This window comes from Rhynchophorus ferrugineus, unplaced genomic scaffold (assembly GCF_030347505.1).
Source record: "Rhynchophorus ferrugineus isolate W39M unplaced genomic scaffold, kcgeb_rfMv2 rfM2, whole genome shotgun sequence".
Lineage (NCBI taxonomy): Eukaryota > Metazoa > Arthropoda > Insecta > Coleoptera > Curculionidae > Rhynchophorus > Rhynchophorus ferrugineus.
In genome coordinates, this window is record NW_027472581.1 from 28,734,235 (window position 1) to 28,757,373 (window position 23,139).

Sequence of the window (23,139 nt, forward strand, 5' to 3'; positions counted from 1 at the left end):
ATTACCAAATGTTATCAGAAACAACTATGTGCTTCAGGATAGAGAAATTTTTTGATTCAGTATGGTTTAACTATTAAAATATAAATGAAAAAATCTACAAGTTATTATGTTAGGTTAAACTGCGTAGTATCTATGTAAAAAAACTGTTAAACAACATAAACTAACTGTAAAATTCGATGATTTTCAGAATTATTTATATTAAATTATTGTTTTCCATTTAGTATTACTCTGTCATTCATTGTATACAGAAGCTATGTACGGAAACGTTAAAATTTTATTGTCGGTTTAAAGAAATATATTGGTGAGGCCAATCAAAGACTTAGGATGCTGCTCCGCCATATCCCATTGAGCGGGTTTGGTTTACACGATTTAAAGGTGCTGATTCTGATATAAATGCCAAACAATGATTGTAATCTAGGTCAAACTCTCAAAGAAATTTTACACAACTTAGCAGTTGATGAATAAACTGCTTCCAAACGTTTACATTAGGTGGGAAAGATACAAAAGGGGGGGAAATAACTTCACTATTACCGTACGGATTGATTGAAAATTATTGTTCGTATAGTTTCAATATCGCAATTCCTTTATTTGCCAGACAAAAACATTCTTATGTGGCGCTGGCAATATCCGATGAACATTGGATATACTACGAAAATCCCAAGCGCAAAAAGTCATAAGTTTAGGAAAGGCACCATATCGACACTAAAAAGGAATATTGATGACGATAAAGTCTTGTTGTGCATAAGGTAGGATCAGCAAAATGTAGTATATAACTATTATAGCTGGTAAATCCGAATGGAACCGTTACTCTAGATGCAAAATTGAATTTGAATTGACGCATCGCTGTAAAAAGGACCAGCAATAGCAAGTAATAGACGCAAAGTCATCCTCTTCTTCCTCTTCTTCACCGCTTAGACATTCGACGCTAGAATACACAAATATCAATTTAAATAAATAAAGACATTTTTGTTTATTTACGTGTCTATTATATATATCTAAAAGCATCATGAGCTTTGTCCTAGTACAAAATGTTAATAAATACAAAAATCACTCAATTGCGTAGTTATAAAAGTCATGTACTGATATAATAATTGGGTTTGGGCTAAAATTCTTGAATCAACATCTTGAAATAACTGATGAACACTCTTCACATTTACTACAGTACTTAAAAACATTGATCTAAAAAACGTTATGACTTTAAATGGTTTTGAAAATTTTAACATTTCCTAAAAGCCAAGTTTATTAACATGACAACAACCAAAACAGAGCTTGGCCTGAGTCAAACGGAAAAATATGAACAAACTTGTACATCTATTTTTACATACATATATACCAATCATTTAAATCATTTAATCATACACTAATAAAATAAAAGGGTGAAGTAATTATTTCAGGATATTTCAGAATAGACCGCCTTCATTCTACAATATCAACAGTCGTTACCAAAAAGTGTTATTTGGGCTATATTTTTTATTTAATTTTTTGTACAAATAAATATTATTGTGTCCACATTTCTTATTAGCTTCTTTGCCTCTTGTTGATATAATCATACAATACCAATTAATATACATACCAGTCACTTAATAATAGATATGTTTATATATAGACACCATCTAGAATTGATTTTCTTCTAAAACGTATCTGTATACATTCTTGTTTAGCGATAATGAATGTAAATTCTATAACTATTCGATATCTCAGAGAAGGATTTACATGTATAAGCAAGTTGTGGTTAAATTAGATTTTCCAGGGAAAATGATGGGATCGCTGTGTGGAGAACGACGAGTAATCTACTATCCGAGCTGAAAATAGTGGTGTCATTTGCAAGTAACAACGCTATACAAGAGAGTATCAGCAATTTTTTTAGCGTCGTAAATATATAGTATATTTACCTGATGTTAATAAAAAATAGTTTGTGAAAGTTATTCGTAGATCTTACAATATTAATATAATTATAATTCATTCCAAATACTATTTTTCTTTCAGATTTACTCAAGAGAATGACCTGAGTTTTATAATCAGTATATAAATAGTAACCAGTGTTTTTAGTGTCATATAATAATTTAAAATCGTTCGTACGTGTAATCGAACATTGAGCTACTTTCAATGGACATAACAAAATGTAAATGTAATAATGAGATGTCATTTGTGAAAAATATTTGTCTATAGTGCCATAGAAGATATTATTTGACCAATCTATTAATTATTGATACAACATTGTATGGAGTCGTAACAAATATTCTTATCTAAGTATAAAAGAACCTTGATTGTTAAAGATCGCTTATCAACACAAAACGTATTTTAAAATACTCTAAAATATTTAACTGTAAAATAATTTAAAATTTCTCCATACTGTGGTGTATGTAGTAATATTATATCCTTTAGATAAGACACCGCTTGATATTTATCGAAATTTAACAAATATACCAACATTTTTATTATATTGGACTATTATATTGGAGCAACAAATGTTTACTGCATCAATGCACTTATTTCGGAACGCCGACCTGGAATTATCAACAAAATCTGAGCTAAATCTCAACATTTCATAATACTCAGTAGGATTTAATCCAGGACTTAGATGTGACCCATTAAAGGACTTAATCATTGTTTGAACTTGTTCTAAATTTTCTTCAAAATGGTTTAATCAAAATTGTGACGAAGTATCGCCGATCGGTTACTCGGTTTGTAGCGATGCTTTAAAATGGAAGGACGAACATTTTGAAATGTGTAGTAGTAAACTTTTGAATTAATTCTTTATCTATCAGGATCTACTTTAAAATATTTTCTCTATACATTTCGTAAACATAATGTAATTTTTCAAATGCCGTCTCTTAGAGCAGTAAGGTAGAAAACACTTTAAAATCCAAATTTAGAATGCAGGAGACATACTTTAATTATGTTACGCTTATCCAAATAAGCAGAGCTATATTTCATGCAACAAGTACATTTAAATTTTAAATTTAGTTTTATTATTATTTTGAAATAAAGCTTGTTGTTCATATTGAACACATAGATTCCACAATCATCTTTTATTCTATGATAAGCGAAGCGGTCGCTTATTAGCTAGTAATAATATAAGATTAAAATATCATAAAAAATAACCATTAATAAAGAAATATGTAAAAAATATTTAACAAGTACATTGAAAAGTCCCAGGACTGATACATACATAACGCTATTAGAATTAAATCCATATTTTTTAGTTAGTCCTAATAGTCAAAAGATGCGTGAATTTGACAGCTATCGGATCATTAGTTTGTGAATTATAGCAATTTGAGCAACTTTTATTGCGAAAAAAAATTATAAAAAGTAATTTCGCGTGTTGATAAAATATTGCTTTTTGAAGGGAAAAATGCAGGCAAAGCAAAAATTTGGCTTCATGCGGAGTTTCTGAACAACGTTGTTACTGTGGAAAACATTTAAAAAATCCACAAAATGATTTTGAATGAAATAGCAGACACTCTAAAGATATCAACTCAATGTGTGCATCATATCATTCACGAATATTTTGGTACGAGAAAGCTCTGTGCAATGTGGGTACTGCGCAAGCTCACTTTTTACCAAAAACAACAGCGAGTTGGTGATTCGGAGCAGCGTTTGAAGATAATCAAGCCTAATAAATCCGAGATTTTGCGTAGGTATGTGACAATGTATGAAACATGGCTCCATCATTTCACTCCGAAATCCAATCGACAGTCATCCGAGTGGACTGCACACGATGAACCCGCTCCAAAGCGTAAGAAAACGCCGACTGGCTAGGTTATGGCATTTGTATTTTGGAATGCGCATGGAATAATTTTCATTGACTATCTTGAAAAAGGAAGGACCATCAACAGCGACTATTACATAGCGTTATTGGACCGTTTGAAGGACGAAATAGATGAAAAACGGCGGCATTTGAAAAAAAAGAAAGTGCTGCTTCACCAAGACAATGCACCGTGTCACCAGTTAGTGAAAGCGATGCCAAAAATCTATGAATTGGGCTTCGAATTGCTTCCTCATCCACCGTATTCTTCAGATCTGACCCACAGCGACTATTTCCTGGTCTCAGATATCGAAAGAATGCTCGCTGGCAAGAAATTTTCGTCGAATGAAGAGGTGATCGCCGAAACTGAGGCCTATTTTGAAGCAAAGGACAAATCGTACTACAATAATGGTATCGAAAATTTGGCGGGTCGCTATAATCAGTGTATTACCCTTGAAGGTAAATATGTTGAATAAAAAAAACGTATTTTGCCAACAAATGTGTTTTGGGCCGGGAATTTTTCAATGGACCTGTTATATATTTTCCATTCGCTGAAAATGATACAAAAAAACATTTGGTCCGAAAATATGTAGGCTAAATCTTATGACAATATTATTTGATATTTTATTTAAAACCCTACTATAGTATATACTTATAAATTACCTATTAATGGCTAATCATTAATGGGTAAAATTATATGCATAATAAATACGCTTAGATTGCTTCTAAAGCAAATTTATCTAATTGCCATCGTCTAAATAACTGTCTACAGTTTAAACCAGAATTACTAACCGGGGTTAGTTTGCAGCATGGAGAAAATGTACCCATCAGTTTAATCTCCAGCTATATAATATCCAGTTTACGTTAGACTAGGTAGCCGATTTTAATAGCAGCTAAATTCCATTTTAATTAAAAAGCTTAAATATCTCATCCGGGCCCCGATTACATTAGTAGGCTGGCGGAAGGTCAATGAATTTTCCGCGCTAATCTTAGATTAATAATTATTTTCAAATAAATAATGGATATCATTACGTCCCAACATTAATTCGAGTATGTGCCTGGGCAAATAAATCTCCTTTTTTGCTTCCATACGGCCGTATTATTGAAATTAAGTACAGACGTTATATTCCTCATATATCTACTTACCAATGGGTCTTCTATTACACCGACTGCTCCACTATAAATATAGACGTGATAACACAAACATAATAAAGGATTGATGTCTCTTTTTAGAGCAGCCATTCATCCATTCTAGCTGAAGATTTTAGCGCATATACAGGAGAAACGACTGTGAAGAAGTTTTAGATAAGTTTGGCTATGAATATAAAAATAAGTGTTTAATAGTCTGCATCTGTTGCTTTTTATTATTGCACTCTATTTCAACACCCTTAGAAAGACAAGCTGACATGGAAAAATTCAGATCGTCATAAAATTATCCAACGCTGTTGGATTATGTTTTAATTAACTCGCGGTCTCGTCAACTATATTAGAGCGATAGGAAAACCTAAATGTGATTATGGCATCTATGTCATCCATGCAGTACTACAACAACAAGTGCTTCAGTGGGTGAATACGCTTACAATCAATGGCGACTGGAATTCTTGCAGTTTTCAAAATATCATAAGTAATTTCAAATTGAAACGACAAAAAAAAATTCACAACAGTCGAATACTGCATAATTTAGGACAATTTAAAAGTCGCCGGCCTACCACAGCAAAACACATTTTTTTTTGACAAAATTAGTTTTTTTATTCAACATAATTCCCTTCCAGGGTGATACGCTGATTATAGCAACCGTCCAACTTTTCGACATCATTTTTGTAGTACGATTTGTCATTTGCTTCAAAACAGGCCTCAGTTTCGACGATCACCTCTTCATCCATTGTCACATATCGACCCAAAAACTCGGGTTTATTACGCTTGATCATCTTCAAACACTGCTCTAAAAATCATCAAATTGTCTTTGTTTTTTGTCAAAAGTGAGCTCGCGCGGCATCCACTTTGCACAGAGCTTTCTCATACCAAATATTCGTGAATAATATGATGTATACGTTCAGTTGATATCTTTGGAGTGTCTGCTATTTCATTCAATTTCAATTTACGGTTATTCAAAATCATTTTGTGGATTTTTTTTTATGTTTTCGTCGGCAACAACTTTTAGCCGTCCACGGCGTTCATCGTCTTTTGTGCTCATTTTACCACTTCTACATATCTACATATCTTCTACAACATACCAATACTTGATGGTTGATTTTCATGGGGCAGTATCCGAGAACTCGGTATCAAGTCAAATTTTTGCTTCCTCTGTATTTCTTCCCTTCAAAAAGCAATATTTTATAAACACGCGAAATTCCTTTTTATCCATTTTTTCATAATAACAAAAGTTGCTTCACTCAAAATGCTATAATTCACAAACTAATGATACCACAGCTGTCAAATTTATACACGCATCATTTGAGGGTTAGGTCTAATTAAAAAACATATGCATTTAATTCTTGTAGCGCTATCTATGTGTCAGGCCGTGGCCTTTTCAATTGTTATATTGAGGAACTCGAAGAGAAAATATCAGAAACATATGTTAAATATGCTACTAAAATATATCCACTAAAAAACTCACCAATTTCGAGAAATATTCCAAACTTAAAACAGATCTTAGACAAATGCTAAAGTTACAGAACGAAGTTTAGTGGGATAGGGTGTTTGCTTATTTGGAACAAACTGTTGCAAAAGATAAACTTCGACATTAAAAAAAGTGAACTCGAGCGATGAAATGATTCTTCATACAGCTCTATATTATAAGCAACCACACTCAGTTCCTTCAACATAATTTCTTGACAACAAGGCAACGAATGAACTGCCAAAAACAATAATATAATAAAAGTCTGACAAAACCCCTTGAGTCGATCCAGTTATAACAGAAATGATCAAAACCTGTGGCGAAACAATATTTCAACGACCAAATCAAGCGCCAATGATTGCCTTCGCCTATCAGTTATTGTCTCTCCGTAGCTTTTCAACATAATAGTTAATGCAATTATAGAAAAAGGTTTAAATACAGGCATGATATTCAATATAATGCTACAAAATTTTTGACCGATTTGATGTCAGCTAATAATACTAGAGCAACTGTATCATGAATTAAGCAGTAGGATCTTGGCTTCTCTAAAATTGATTCTTGGAATGATTATTGTGACTCCAAGATTGCTCCTGTAGTTCCCCAGAATATATTGGTAATTACGTTATGACAGCAGTGACGCATATTAAATTACTTGGACATGTCTGTCGAATGCAAGGTAAACGAATTTTTCTGATGAACTAATTCGCTGTACCGAAATGAACCTTTTGAATATAATATGCAACAAGCAACTGCAAAAAAAGACATGAGTCAAGATCGTAAAGAGCGATCTAGAAAATTGCTCGAAGCCAGGGCCTTTGCAAATCAACAGTAGCGAGATTTCCTGTAGGATTAACGGTCCTTATAAATATTCTCTGTCAACAACCAAATCAATAAAACCGATTCAATATTTTTAACGTCGTTTACAAATAAAATCTACAAATAGGCCATCGAATTTAATTTAATTTAATTTAATTAAAAAATAACGAAAAGAACACTCGGAAAAACAGCTGAATCTTTTATGTTCATGTTAGTTTTTGTTTGCATTTCGACACATTCTAATTACATTATTTTTTATTTCCTCTGCTGTATCTTTGGAATTTATTTAAGATTATTTATTGAAGAATTTAAGGTTATTGAAGAACAATTATTATTAGAAAATAAATATTAATAGATTCAGTATTATAAAAAAAAAGTTTAAGAATGATTTTCAAAAAGTATATCTTTATTTTTTTAACACAATGTTCCATATGTTGTTCTAAAAACGACAGAGGACACATTCTAATTACATTATTTTTTATTTCCTCTGCTGTATCTTTGAAATTTATTTAAGATTATTTATTGAAGAATTTAAGGTTATTGAAGAACAATTATTATTAGAAAATAAATATTAATAGATTCAGTATTATAAAAAAAAAGTTTAAGAATGATTTTCAAAAAGTATATCTTTATTTTTTTAACACAATGTTCCATATGTTGTTCTAAAAACGACAGAGGAGCATTGGCAGCAATGAAAATTATCGATAAAATATAATTTTCTGATTAGTAACAAAAAGCTATTTCATCATATTCGATCACCTATTAATTTCAATCACAGATTATACATTGGGAAATTAAAATAAATCTGAAAATAGAAATATAGATGAATAATTAAATAGTAACCCATTGGAGATAAATATTGGACCAGGATAGTATGAAACTAACCGATGTATATTTATATTATTCTCGGATCAATACCGCTAGTGCCAATCAAGATACAATTATATACGTTACCTTGTCAGATAATCCGTAATTCCCAGCCTTTGTCGTTGGTCCTCTCTGAAATTTCCTCGTTCCTATAAATATTCCACTATTTGCGAGATACATTTGGCTGACAGATTGCCGAATTGATAATGAACAAAGGATACATCCGAGATAATCTTATCGAAAAGCAATAAACCCCATTTATTGAGCTGTGACGGCTGATTACGTTCCCGAAGGATTCGGTGTAAGGAAATACTGCCTTAGCTGCAAACTTCTTTTCTCTCTCTTTTTAAGATCCATTGGTGTGACTAAAATACCTAAAATACTTTTAATAAATTCTAGTGATAAAATTTAAGCGGGTATTTTAGTTTGGAAATCTGACAAAAATCGATTTTTTATATTTCCAATCCTTTGTATTTTAAGAATGTTATTAAAGGAATTTTTCAAAATTATTTTTCAGAGATATAGCCTTTTGGGTGAAGTGTAAATGAAGTTAATGATGAATTAATGAATCGCGTTAATCAAATTAAAGCAAAATTATATGAACTGAATTTGCTTCAAAGGTTCACTAATTTAGAAAAAACTGGTAGGATTATAAATAGGTGGATAAAAGTATATTAAAGATATGGACACACAATAGTAGAATCTAGTCAGTTTTTACTGTACACTGTAGTATACTAACCACCAAATTTAATTCAATAAAGTCAAAGTTGTAATAGCGTGTATATGTTATACTGAGACACAGCATGTTTGTAAAAGTGTTTTAGAGTTCTCTAAGCAGCAGTATAGTTTCAACAAAGGCAAATAGATAAGACGAAAAGAAATTATGTTCATATCGAAAAAAACTACTCACTGTTTTTATATCTTGATCATAATTTTGATCTCGAATAGTGCTAGCATATGTGGATGCTTTCATTTCGGTGAATCCAGCATTATATTGTTCTTTATTAATTGAGAAATATTATCTACATTCTCTTTATTAATATAAAGTACAACTACAACAAGCTAAACATATTTCCGGTAATGGTACAAGAACTTAATATTTAATAATATCAATAATTACCTCTCCAACGCAATTTATTGACAAGAGGGGGGCCTCCATTATCTCGTTCTTGTTCTAAGTAACTGATTAGAGACTCGGTCAGATCCTGACACTGCCTATATATTGCCATTGTTATTTTCAATCACAGTAATTAGAAATATTAAACAACTGTTGGAAAGTTATCAAAACAAGTACCAAAACAACGTCTGTCTGTTTATAACCTCTGGTTATTATCATCTTTATTTTGAGTAATATAATGAAGGCATTTAACAGCAGTGTCGACCAATTGAACCAACACTAATTGAATTTAATAGGCTGGTTTGATTACATGTTCCGACGTATCAGAGAGCATTATGTCTCTTTTTAGCCAGGGTAATGCTAAGTAGTAAATCTAACAAAAGCCATTCACGCACGAAGCACAGAAAGAAAATCGTGACCTGTTTCTTCGGAAAAACTTTGCAACAGTGCCTCTAGAGGATCGTAGAACAGTATATTCTGATTGGTACACAACCATTTGTTTGCCAGAAGTCATCGGTGAAATAAGAAAAGCAAACAAGAGACGTCGGATTGTTCTTCATCATGACAATGCGACAAGAGACTATTTCAGCACTCAAATCATCAAATTGATGGGTCATCCGCTATATAACCCTGATTTGGCACCAAATTACTTCTTTTTGTTCCCATTCGTGAAGAATAAACAGCATGGTCAAATTTTGAATATACCTCATTCGGTATGGAATAAATGCTTTGAAAATTGGTTCAAGCATATGGAAAAGTGGCGAGTCATCAATCATCAGTCATCGTGACGAGTTCTTTGAAAAACAATAAAAATATATTCGCAGCTTAACTATTTGTTTTTTCCTATTCCCGAAATATAAATAGCGACCCTCGTATAGGCTATTCAAAGTTTATTTGCATATGCGTCATCGAAATTTGTGACGTCAAAACGTCGCAATATTGCCGCATCAACTCTGAGTTTTAGTTCAATTTGGCTTTGATAACCCCTTATCTTATCACTATTACTTTCAAGAATTTTGCATACGACTTTGACAGGCGTGTTCGAACTAATCAGACAGCATTGTGTCTCTTTTTAACTAGAGTAAAATGAGCGAGAAAATATTGTCTGATTCTAAAGCAAATTTACAAATTTCGGCAGGCAATACATTAAATATCGTGATGACGCATATACAAACAAACTTTAAATAGACTACAGAAATGTATTAAATATCTAGTTTAAAAACGCTATTTAAACTTATTTTAACACCCTATATATGTACTTATAATTTGGAAGAACAACAAAGCAAAACGAAACAAAAAGCGAGAACGCGAAATAAGACAGACCATTTTATTTATTCACTTAAACTTAAACTTATTTTAACACCCTATATATGTACTTATAATTTGGAAGAACAACAAAGCAAAACGAAACAAAAAGCGAGAACGCGAAATAAGACAGACCATTTTATTTATTCACAATCGCCACATTTTATCGGTACCAGAGTTCAGGTTACGACTATGCAAATTGCTATCGGCCATTAGGTCAGGTCGAAAACAGAGGAAAAAAGGGGAACGAGATGTAAAAAAACAACCGCTTGGAAACTGTCCAACGCCTAAAACGTTCGTCGAATAAAGTTTGCTCGATTTTTTGTCCATGCAAATCGTCGGCATCAATCTTACCATTATCCAAAATGAGACGGTTGCTGTTTAAAGTGCGGAAGGAAACGCGGGAAATAATGATGGCGACTTAACCACTTTCGTTAATTAACGGATTTATTATCAGAAGAGTGGCCTACGGGGTTATCTGGCGATCTGTTACTTCTGAGGGTTGGCTGATGCAATAGTCCCAGTAAAGCCATTTATAAATAACAAATCAGCTGAAATATCCCCGGTCCGCTTCAGTCTTCAACATAATTACTTTCAAGGATGTTATTGGGTTTTCGAGATGTTTTCCTTACGAAATGATAAACAAAAATTATAAAAATTTAGTATACTGATTTTTGGCTAATCAGCACTTAAACTATTAACCATAATGTGTAGAAGGATGTATAGTCAATACAAAACAGTCATTCGTTTTACAGCCAGACAATATTGTCCTCATTTTATTAAATTTAAAAAGATATACAATGCTGTCAGAAAAGTTGGATCATGTAACCGGAAGAGCCTGCAAAAGTTGTCCGTTTGTCAAACATCTGCAAAGTTCTTCAAAATATTATAATTACGGGTTATAAACTGGTAAACGCTTGTTTTAATAAATTGCAAATCGCCCAGGTATTTATTGAAAATATTTTTTCAAAAATTTAAAAACAATATAACCTTAAATTCACCAAAAAGAAACCGTGTTTATGCTTGTTGTTCAATCAACAGCTGTATCAGAGATCAATATACGAAATGTAAAAAACAGTAAGTAGTTTTTTCAATCGAATCATAATTTAATACAATAATTTCAGGGAAAATTACTAGTCTGAAAAGTATCCATAAAAAGCCAAAATCTATACAGCTATTGGAGGGATGTAGAATAACACTTCATACAATGCTGGATAATATAGGATTTAAGTAATGTAAATATAACCCACGAAGGGGTTTAATTGAACTTCCAGAGAATGCTTGTAAAGGAATATAATTTTTAAAAACATATAACAAAATCAAGGAAGAATTATTATATCAATTTATATATTTAAATGAAACATAAATATATCAGAATGATACATTGGGTAGCTGATAATAAAGATGATATAACTGATATCAAGATGATAATAAATATAGAGTGAAGACAACAAAACTTGATGGAATAAGGTAAACGTTGGAATACCTGTCGATTAGGTTTCGTTAGTCATAATATGTATTACTAATTCATTGCAGACATATACTTCTTCATGCTGGAAACAGGAATGCTTTTATTTCTGGTACAGAATTAATGTTTTCCTCAACAATTGAGAAATGAGCCGTATCTTGTTTGTGCAGTTGTTTGAAAATCATCTTTTAACGAACTTGTAGGAACCATTACTAACTGTTATGTATAATGCCCATTAACCAAATCTACCATATATATATAGTACACTGGTGGGGATAATCCCAACAAGTGGATCAACCAAGGCTGCAATTAAGGAATAGCTTAAAGCACATAAAACAAGTTTCGCGGAAATCATGTGATAGAATGAACTATTTCAAATTAATACTCGGTAAATATATAGAAAATATTTAATTTTACTTTACGTAATTTACTTTTTCGAAATAAGCCTGAGAAAAGATACACGGTAGATCAGATTACTGAACGTTATGGCCACAGAGTATTATGTCTTCCTCCCTATCACTGCATATTTAATCCAATTGAGTTGATGTGGGGTATTGCAAAGCATTATTGCAATAGACATTCAGGTCGAGAAGGTTATTCAAATCAGAACTGTCAGGATTTATGGAAAGAGGCATTGTCGAAAGTAACACTTTCGGTTTGTGTGGGGTCGATCAGACACATTGAAGAAGAAATTGACAAATGGTAGAGCCTTGAGCAATTTTTTGATAGATTGGAAATAAACAGCTTAATTATTCACTTGAGTAGTGATTCTGAATGTTGGTTTATGATTCAATGTTGACAATTAATAAGACAGGGTGTTGAGGGAGGAAACAACTAAAGGTCAGTATACAATCAATATGCTTTAATTGTAGGAAATTGTATTATAGAGTGTGAAAGCTTTATGAGCATGTATGTTATTGTTCAGAATATACATAAACATTTGGTTAACATGTATGAGGAGATAAATAACACTAACTCTTCTGCAGATATGGTAAATGCATTAAGGAGAATGCAGTGATTAAATGTAGTTTTATCAATAAAGATGTATACACGTAGTAGCAGGACAAACTAAAGAGAAATATAGTAGTATCATAATAACTTTACAAAGATCCATTGCATCGAAAGTAACAAGAACCAAGCGTAAAACCTAAATGAAAATAAAATCGAAAAAAAAATAACTCTTAAAGATATATAATTGTTAATTAGGTGGATTAGGCCTACGGGGGATACCACTACATAAAATTATGCGCCTAGAACGCTACCTGTACTAGTGTGAAAAAAAGTTCAATGTATATATAATAAAATAACTCTAACCTATAAAATATTGTGGCTGCATAATAAACTGTAGTTTTAAGTTCTACGATAATATATGCATTAGATGTACTATAATATTAAAATAAATTATAATATATAACAATCTTGTTTCATTACTTTATTTCTATTGAAATTTTGTGTCAGAGCCAAAATGTACTAAAACTCAGAGTTGTTACGGCAACATTGCGACATTTTGACAGGTCTCCCGTGCAACTACTCTTTTGAATAAACTATTATTTATTTCTCTACACCATGGTATGTATTTTCTTCTATCTACCGTATAAGTGATTTATAAATTAATATTATTGCCTTTAAAAAACCCTTAACCAATTTCTGGACATATTAATAAATTAGAACTCAATTTTCTATATGGCTTGATTTCAAAATTAGGCAATAAGTAATATTTTATAACAATCTCAATTTATAGAGGAATGCCTTTTTCGTCTATCTGACTAGATTATCATTGCTTTTATTTCCATGTAGAGTAATAATTTCTTTTATTATATTTTAGTCTCCTTTTTACCAACCAGGGTTTATCTGGACTGGACCTACTCTTTAACGTGGGCTCCGAACCACGGTCCTCTACATTAAGCCTACCGACTAGCGAGTGGCTGACTTAGAAATTATCCCAGAAGACATCATCATCATTTTTCTTGCTGGATTTTGCATTCTTGTCTAAGGATAATCACAAATGTTAAACAATCACAAACATAAATATACGACCATGCCCCAGCTGGACTCGAATCCGCAACTATCGCAAAAGCAGTCCTCCTGTCCTGCCACCTTTACTGAGCCAACTTTAATATTTATACTGTATATATTGGCATCTTCTAGGATTATTAAAGCTACAAAATTATATCGGAATTATTCGTTTATTTTAAACGATACAAACCAATACGAATAGTTTACAACAATTTTTTTTTTAAATAAGTTAAAGGTAACTAATTTATTACTTCAAAATAATCTGGCAGCAGGAAGACATTCATGTCGCCTTTACCACTGTGCCAACCAAGCAGGCAATTTATTCTATTTGCAATCTGAACTACTCAATATTATATAAAGATAGCCAAATCAATATAACAGCTTATTGTTATGTTTGCTCATCTGTAAACAAGCACATATTAACCAACATATATACAAATTATGATAAGAATAGTCACTATTTCAAAATATCACTGGCGGGTCTACTACTTAAGACTAATACATTTGTTATTGACATAAAATAATTGTTAGCGTAGTATCATTGTATTGGCCCAATACATTCTTGGTATGATACTTTATAAAAAACACTCCTATATCTGTTATACACTTTTGGTGTCCAACAATAAAATAAATAGTACTGTTTGCTATAGTATACTGATATTAATGTTTGCTGAAGATACTGATACAGCTTAATAGACGGCAATTTGTCCATGTCAGTTTTATATTATGGTGAAAAGACTGAAACATTGACAAACAACAAGGAACACCCTATCCTATTTCTCTAGCAGATTCATCACAGTAGTCAAAATACTGAATAAATGAGACTCAGAATTAACAACTGTACTGGTTAGTCGGAAGATACTTCCAACTTGGCCTAAGATCAAGCCGATACTAAACCGGTTAATAATTCGACTCTAACAAAACAAAATTCTTCGAATAATTAACAATTCTTACCGTTAGGAAACCAACTAAGAACTCCACTATATTCTCCATATCAAACGGGTCCACGAAATTATCCAAAATTTCATTACAAAACATGGAAGAAGATGACAGGAGTGCGGCAACCGGAAAGCAATTCAACTAATGGAAACAATCCTCTCTTTTTTGTATAGAATATATAAGTATTACTATTAACTTTATCCCAAATTAATCTACTTTAATTTTAATTTGGGAATATACATTAATATATTTATCCCATGCTCGTCTGAATTGTGAAAATAAAAATTAATTTATATTTATCAATGTACTAAGCGTATTTAATACAATATGTTACATAATGCACAGTTTCCCATAACAAAATTAACCACAAACATTTTATAAAATATATTAGTTACTTTATTAGGTATAACATATGTTTATAATAATTCCAATAATTCCACTGATATATTCCCAGTAGCCGTATAGAAGGTTAAAATTCATTACATTACCGTTACATTTTACGGTTTAATAAGAATGCAGTCAAATTCCTTAGGGCACATTAGAGCGAAGAGAAATACCAAATACTGATATATACCCATGTTATAATACTAATATGCGATAATATTATCCCAAAGTATTTACATTATATACAAAGTTAAGCCTACCAAATTATTAATCAATTTTATCTGTATTAATCTACATCGACTCTAATGTCATATCAGTCTCCGGAATCAACGTCTCTCGATGGTACGGCATTTTTGCTTGCCAACAAGAAAAAAATGCGCCATCGCTAACGAACTAAATCAATGTTTCCTTTTTTTTGCAGTCTCATCAGCAGTACAAGGCACGGGCGGCGGAAGCAATTCGCTAGTGGAAACATCGACGAGAGGACCACACTTCGACGCTGCTGCTTCCAAAAATGTAACGGCCTTGTTAGGGAAGACTGCATATCTGAATTGCAGAGTAAAAAATTTAGCCAATAGAACGGTAAGTTAATCAGTATTAATTAAAACCGATAACAAATCTATTCCATTCTCAAACAAACTTTAACGAGTAATGTTCTTGGATGGGGGATGGATAGAAGGAAGGGTTGATTTTATGAATCGTAAAACATTTACAGAATTGCCTACTTAATCAGTTAACTTTGTATTATTATATTAACTAACAGTAAAATATTTAGATCACTGTTAGATTAAATTTAAGACCATATTATATCGTGCGACTTTTTGGCTACGGCCTATATTGTTCAAGTGGATGTGCTAAAATTGAATAGTTAAAAGAATCAGATGTCCAAAAATAAACGTCATCCAGAGAGGGCTTTTTATTTGTTTCTACATTCTGGGTCCTTTTGTATCGCCGTTCTAAAAATCGCCTCTTCTTCTCTTCCAAAAAATAAAATAGTTTTTTTAAAAAAATAATAGTTATTGTGTTCGAAATGCTTTCCATTATATACCTACTGATATACTTCTGATTACTTACTAACTGTTGATCGCTACACAAAAAAAGAGAGCTTCACTTTATTCAAGTCATATATGATATTATTATAGTTAAAAATATCAATTATTGTTACAATATAATCGAGTAATGTAATAACATGAATTTGACAGGATTTTAATCTCAAACTCGTCCTAATATTCTATTAATTTATTGATTATTATATGTAAACATGCTTTTTAATATAATTTTTGTACAACAGAGGTGTATTAAATATTTTAATAAAATTATTTCAATTAGTAAAAAAATTTTTAAAAAAAGTATATATATATATATATATATATATATATATATATATATATATATATATATATATATATATATATGATCCCTATAATTTTCAAAATAATAAGCACAAAATACTATAGCACTAGCAATTATGACATAATTTCTATAATTAGGATAATTTTTGATGACTTCATAGCTCCAAATATAATTATATAAGTATATGTGATACATATTCTTTATTTTGTTTTTTTTTTAATTATATATATCTATATTGAATAATAAATGAAGCAAATGTTACACTTACGAAAGGTATATTAAATTTTTTATATTATAAACATTAAAATGTATTAGTGACATGTAAATTCCATATGCCAACACAACAAAATACCTGGGCATAATCATTGATAACCCTGGATATCAAGCTCTGATAGGAGGAGGATATAAAAAAGAAACGCAATGAACTCAACGTCAAATTCAAGAAAGTGCACTGGTTGCTTGGCCGATACTCCGAGCTAACAACATTCAACAAGTAGTTGTTAGTTGTATAATCGTTTTAATAAATAAATTTAAATAAACAAACATTAAAAGACATCTAATCCTTTCCTAAAAGCCTTCGAATCCTAAACCTAAAAATCTATTCTTCTAAAATCTTAAAATTCTTCTAATTGTAAAATCAATAATGAATTAGTTAATTTAAGTTAATTAGTTCTTTAATTTTTCTGTATATTAACTTATTTGTGTAACCTACTATATATCTTCATGTTTTACTCCATAAATTAGTTCATCAATATTTATATTCGAAACAATTATACCATAGCTTATTTGATAAAATTTAGTTATAATTAAATTAAAAAAAATTAGTCTCTCACCTTCAGGGTAATATTTCTTGTCAATATTATATTTTTACAGGTTTATTATATAAGCAACTTTATTTATTTGAGGGACTTTCAGGTACCTCATTTCTAGTTTAATTTTAGCTATCTTTACCCCCTTCTTATTCTTTCCCCTATCTTACATATCATCATATTCACCGAAGAGGGAAATTAAATCACTATAAAGATTTTGTCTAATCGTTAATAATCTTTCTAACAATAATTTTAACTCATTATTTGTTACCTGCAATATTCAGGTAGTGCATTTTTACGACACAAATACCTGTAGTACAATTTTATACTATGCAGCCAGAACTATATCGATTACTATATGTTCTTAAGCGAGTATACATTTTCTTAGCCGTTGTGTTTTCCTTATATATTAAATTCATCAACTTAAAAATTAATACGAATTGATTAATGTTTATATTATGAATCTGGAAAAACTGCTTGCGAAAATCTAAATACCTTGGGAACACAAAACAAACGATTCTTGTAATTTTCAAATTTTGCTGCTGTATAATTATATGAAATTTTGGTATATCATGTTTTCCTTTCGCAGTTGAATATACATTGCGGTAAAGAGGATACGTATAATTTATCCTTACAAAAAGGTAAACTATGACTTCATATTAGCATATTATTCTTAATATGTTTTTATCCCAAATTAGTATTACTCTGTAATGGTTCTAATAATACTGGAATAACCAAATAATACACCATCTTAAACAAGATTACTTAAAATTAAATAACATCGTATGATAATATTTTAACTCACTTACATTTCATTTTCCATACAAGACGTAGTGATTTGCCCACCGATTGAAAATGATTTACAAAGCTACCAGATTTCAAACGTTCACATTACAGGTCCGTAGTCGCTCTAGGCACAACAGCAACAAATATTCAAATCGCCTTCCTCACGTGCTCAAATAGGACCAACTATGACAATTTTACTTTTCCACTGGCAGAACATAAAGCAGTAGATTCACCGTACTATTTTAATATCTTACTGTATTGACAAACGATTATCATTTTCCCATTGCAACATATTTGTTGCCACCATAATCTATCCACCGGGTTGTGGAGGAATGATCCTCGATCCTAGATCACAAAAACAATGCGCCTATAGAATCAGTCAATTTCATTGTGTCATGCTCGTTGTTGCTGTATTTTTGAGGCGCAGGAATTAGTTGCAACATAAGACTATTTATTTAATTTCTAGTCACTCTCGAATGCAATTGAAGACCAATACGAATAGTATCATTATCTGTCTCTGTCTAGTCATCAATGTAGATGGTTAGTACTTGAGATATCTGAGAGGTCATTTGATTGACTTCGATTTAATAAATGGTTAATTTGTTTAATAAATATAATAAATATAAATAAAACCCTTGCTCATTAAATTTGTGATTAAATAATAACAAGAATGTAATACATTTGCAAAGTATGATTTACCATAAAAAGTGTCAATATATAGATAAAATGTCATGCTACATTTTAAATGTGGACATGAAATTGTCCTGTATAATACGTGTAGCGCCAAATGATGTCATCTTGAAACAGCCGTTATATTTCTCAATATTGGCCAAGAAGTGCTTAGAATCATTTCCAACTCCAGAAACTAATAAGCTTAAAGGATCTCGTGGTGGGACCAATTGTGGCAATTTTACTATGCCTCCATCACAACATAATCCAGTAGATTGACCACTGTATTTTAACGCCTTGCAATATTTACAAATTAATGTCATTTCCCCTATTGTTACCGATTTGTCGGCACAATAATCTATTGCCGCATCATAGTGGAATGCAGCTCGTTCTAGGATCACATGAGCACTGTGTCTGTGGAATCGCTCAATTTCATTATGCCGTGCTCGCTGTTGTTGTGTTTGATGTGCACGAACTCGCTGCATTCTAAGCATATCTATTTCATTGTCACTATCTAAAGATCGCAATTCTGACACAGCAATACAACTATGTTCTTGATCTGTCTGTCTCTGGTCATCAGTGACGATCTAAGTCAGGTCAGGTCAGGTCAGGTCTTCTGCTCGGCATCGTAATTTGTAATTAATCAAAGCGAGAAAAGTCCTCGCGCAGTTAGCAGTAAAGTGTCACTATCACCAAAAATCAACAACAAAAAAACCACATAATTTGAAATATCACTATCACAAAAGATCACCGAAGTTAAGAAAGTTCTCACGCACATAGCGATTAAAGATAGAAAGATGCATATATATATATATATATATATATATATATATATATATATATATATATATATATATATATATATATGTATATATATAACCGTGTAATAGTTTAAAAAACAGAAAAAAGGATGAGAATAAATATATATTTGCCATATATTCTTACAATCATAGTTTGTTAGCCTATGCAATAGTGTCTTTCCTGTTCATACTAATTACTAACTCTTATATTGTTTCAATGTAAATTTGCAAATAAAACTAAATTGCAGTAAAGTTATAGTTTTAAAGAAATTGTCAAATTTATTTGGTTAATACTATTACAACGCAACAACTATTTGACAGCATTGTTGAAAATATATTAAATGTCCCAAATTCAGCCTTCCAATGTTTGCAAGCTTTAAAAATATATCTCCGCTTCGTATTCTATTCACAATTTTTCAGAGTTTCGGTTTGAGTAAGATATGATAAGTACTGATGTTAAAGATATTCTAGACCAAATGTGTTGAAATAAATGTATTACTATTCGTAAGAATATAATATTTTGATTTGACAGCAAAAGTTATTATATATTTGAAAAAAGTTTTATAATTTGATTCTAACATAACATAAAACCTGTTATATCTAACTTTCTTACCAATGCTATTAAGAAAGCAACTTTTTCAACTTTTTTGCCTTATGGTCGATTTTTTGTTTGTATGTTTACACAATTTTTTATCCAATATATTACATTACAACAACAAAAAAATGTTAACTATAAAAATAAGTTACTCGAAAAGGAATATATCAAGTTTCTTAACAAACGCCTGAATAAACAATAAAGCATGTATAACTTAACGAAGAAACAGTGGAAGAAGCAGATGCTATCCCACTCAATCACGAGAAAAAAAAATCAGATTTCTTCTCCCTTTTCAAAGCCTTGCCAATGTATAAGGACCATGAATAAAAGAGTAACTGTTAAGGTATAGATCCCGCTCGTTTTTTCCGATTTTCCTTTTTCTTTGCGGGTATTTTGAAAACTAAATCAGCTCCAGATTCCCGGTTCAAATTCATTTATAAATATTTAACAGTTGAGAAAACTGACAATGTAAAATGTAAAGTAAAATTTTTATTTTTGTTATAAAATATATTTATTTTATTATAAATATATTATATTATATTAATATATAATATTATATTAGGAAATATATACGGTCATATTTGGAAAAAATTTTCAATAATATACATTGGTATTATCAATGTTTTGTTTCCATTAACTTCTAATATTTTTTAGATGCTGTCATAAAGCTAGAATACGAAAAATTAAAATTGATATAATATCCCAATAAATAGGTCCGAAACAGTGAAAACTAATTTTCTATTAAGTACTCGTAAATATATAATCATTTTTTCACTTTAACAAGATCCTTATTGGTACAATATAACACATGGTCTGAAAAGTCCCGGTCGTAACAAAGAAAAGGAGTTTATTTTTGTTCAAAATTGGCATTATTCATCGAGGCAATCTCTATCAAGAGCTACAAAATCATTTTAACGCCGCTCTAACATTTCAATACTACTTTTGTAGATCAATTTACCTTTTGCCTCAAAATAAGCCTGCCACCAGTTGATCAGTCACTCAGATGGACCATCATTTTGTCAGTTTATTACGTTTAAGCATGACCAAACCCTGTTCAGAATCGTCAACAGGTTCTTGTTTTTGGTCAATAGTGAGCAGACGCGGCACCCGCTTAGAACAGAGCTTTCTTGCAATCAAAGGCTTATGTAATATAAAACCAACACCTTCTTTTGTTATCTTTACGATGTTAGCTAACTCACGCGACTTCAGTTTTCGATCATTCAAAACAATTTTGTGGATTTTTTTGATGTTTTCTGGTGTTACTATTTTTATTTTATCTCATTTTTATGTCCACTGAATTCTGTATCATCGGTGTCTCTACGACCACATTTGAAGTCAGTAAACCAACGTTTTATTGTTGTTACTGATGGAGCGGAGTTCTTATAATACTTTTCAAGTTATTGCTTCGCTTGAACGGCATGTTTTTCTCATCAAGAAGCAATATAAAATTAAAACAGAAATTGTTTTTAATCCAATGTTTTCAAAATAACAAAAGTAGTGTCACTCTTACATAATAACTCAAAACCTTATGAGTGGAATATCATGAAATTATAACAGCTTTCATTAAAGGGTAGTTTTAAGAAAAAATTAGTGAATGCAATAAAACTAACGCCATCTATGTATTAGCCTGTTTTACTATGCTGCATTGATCTGAACAAATGGTAATCAGCTGGGCATAAGTTTTATATTCCAGCTGTAACAATGTATCATTCACAACTCTTGCAACATGTGACCGAGCACTGTCAAGCAAGAAGATGATTTTGGATCTGTTACTCGCTATTGCTGTTCTTTTGGCAACAACCGCATTCAATTCATTCAATTGAATTCGATAAACAGTTTCATTTGGTTTTGGAAAATTATAATACACTACATCATGTTGATCTCACCATATACACAGCAATACTTCACGGTCATGAATCATTTTGAATTCATGGTCACTTTTGTGTGGATGTGGATAGTTTTCCCCTTTTAATCTTTCCTATCGCATTCATATATCTATAAATAGTTTATTCATCGTTATTTGAAAGTTTAAGCTGAATTTTCGTCTAATTAGTATTGCAACTCATTGTCTTCGATTTATTGTTGCTCCTCTAGTTCTTTTTAACTGTTCTTTTTTGCTGTTAATTGGTTGAACTGAAAACCGACATTAAGGATGTGATGAATTACAATTACTATAATATTCTAAAAGTATTTAATTGAATTCGGCAAAATATTTCTTCAAAACAAAGAACAATAGTAATGAATAACAAAACTTAAATTCTGTTTTTACTAATATTTCACGCCTCAAAATATAACGTATACAAATATCAAATAGGTTCTAACACTGCTTGGTAATATTTCACTTTAGCAAAAGGAAGAACTCGAATTGAAACGCGATTAGGTGGTGGAAACTTAGTAGTGATATTATTTTAAAGATTTTCATTGCTAAAATAGTGAATCTGCAAATTATCAGACTTTCTGTTGATATAGTCAACAAATAAATACATTTTGTTATGGTGGCTTGAACATTAAGTTTTTATTTTCATCATATAAAAATTAAGGAATCCTATTTTTGAATAAAAAAGAATGAAACCGATGTACAAAAATTTTTATAAATAGTTTAACAGTACAAGATAATACCCACATTAGACCGAAAATGACACAATAGGTAAAGAAGCTCCGAAAATATCATTTAGAGAATGTAATCGAAAATAAAAGGCTGACAAATCGATTTCTAAACCCGAGTTTATATAATAGGAGATCATTATATTTATATATTACTAGCAAACTCGATAGACGTTCTGTTTTCATACAAAATCATCATCAATAACAAAAGTTTAATTTTATTCCAATTTGGATTGCACATAAATG

At 31.0% G+C, this 23,139-nt stretch overlaps 1 protein-coding gene across 1 annotated transcript in view; it reads left to right on the plus strand.

Moving 5' to 3' along the window:
* The first annotated feature begins 15,616 nt into the window (after window positions 1–15,616).
* LOC143190822 (neurotrimin) overlaps window positions 15,617–23,139 on the plus strand; it is a 150,265-nt gene continuing 142,742 nt past the window's right edge. The window contains exon 1 of the mRNA XM_076395387.1: window positions 15,617–15,859. Within this exon, the coding sequence (XP_076251502.1) occupies window positions 15,617–15,859 (243 nt within the window). The remainder of the gene's footprint in view (window positions 15,860–23,139) is intronic.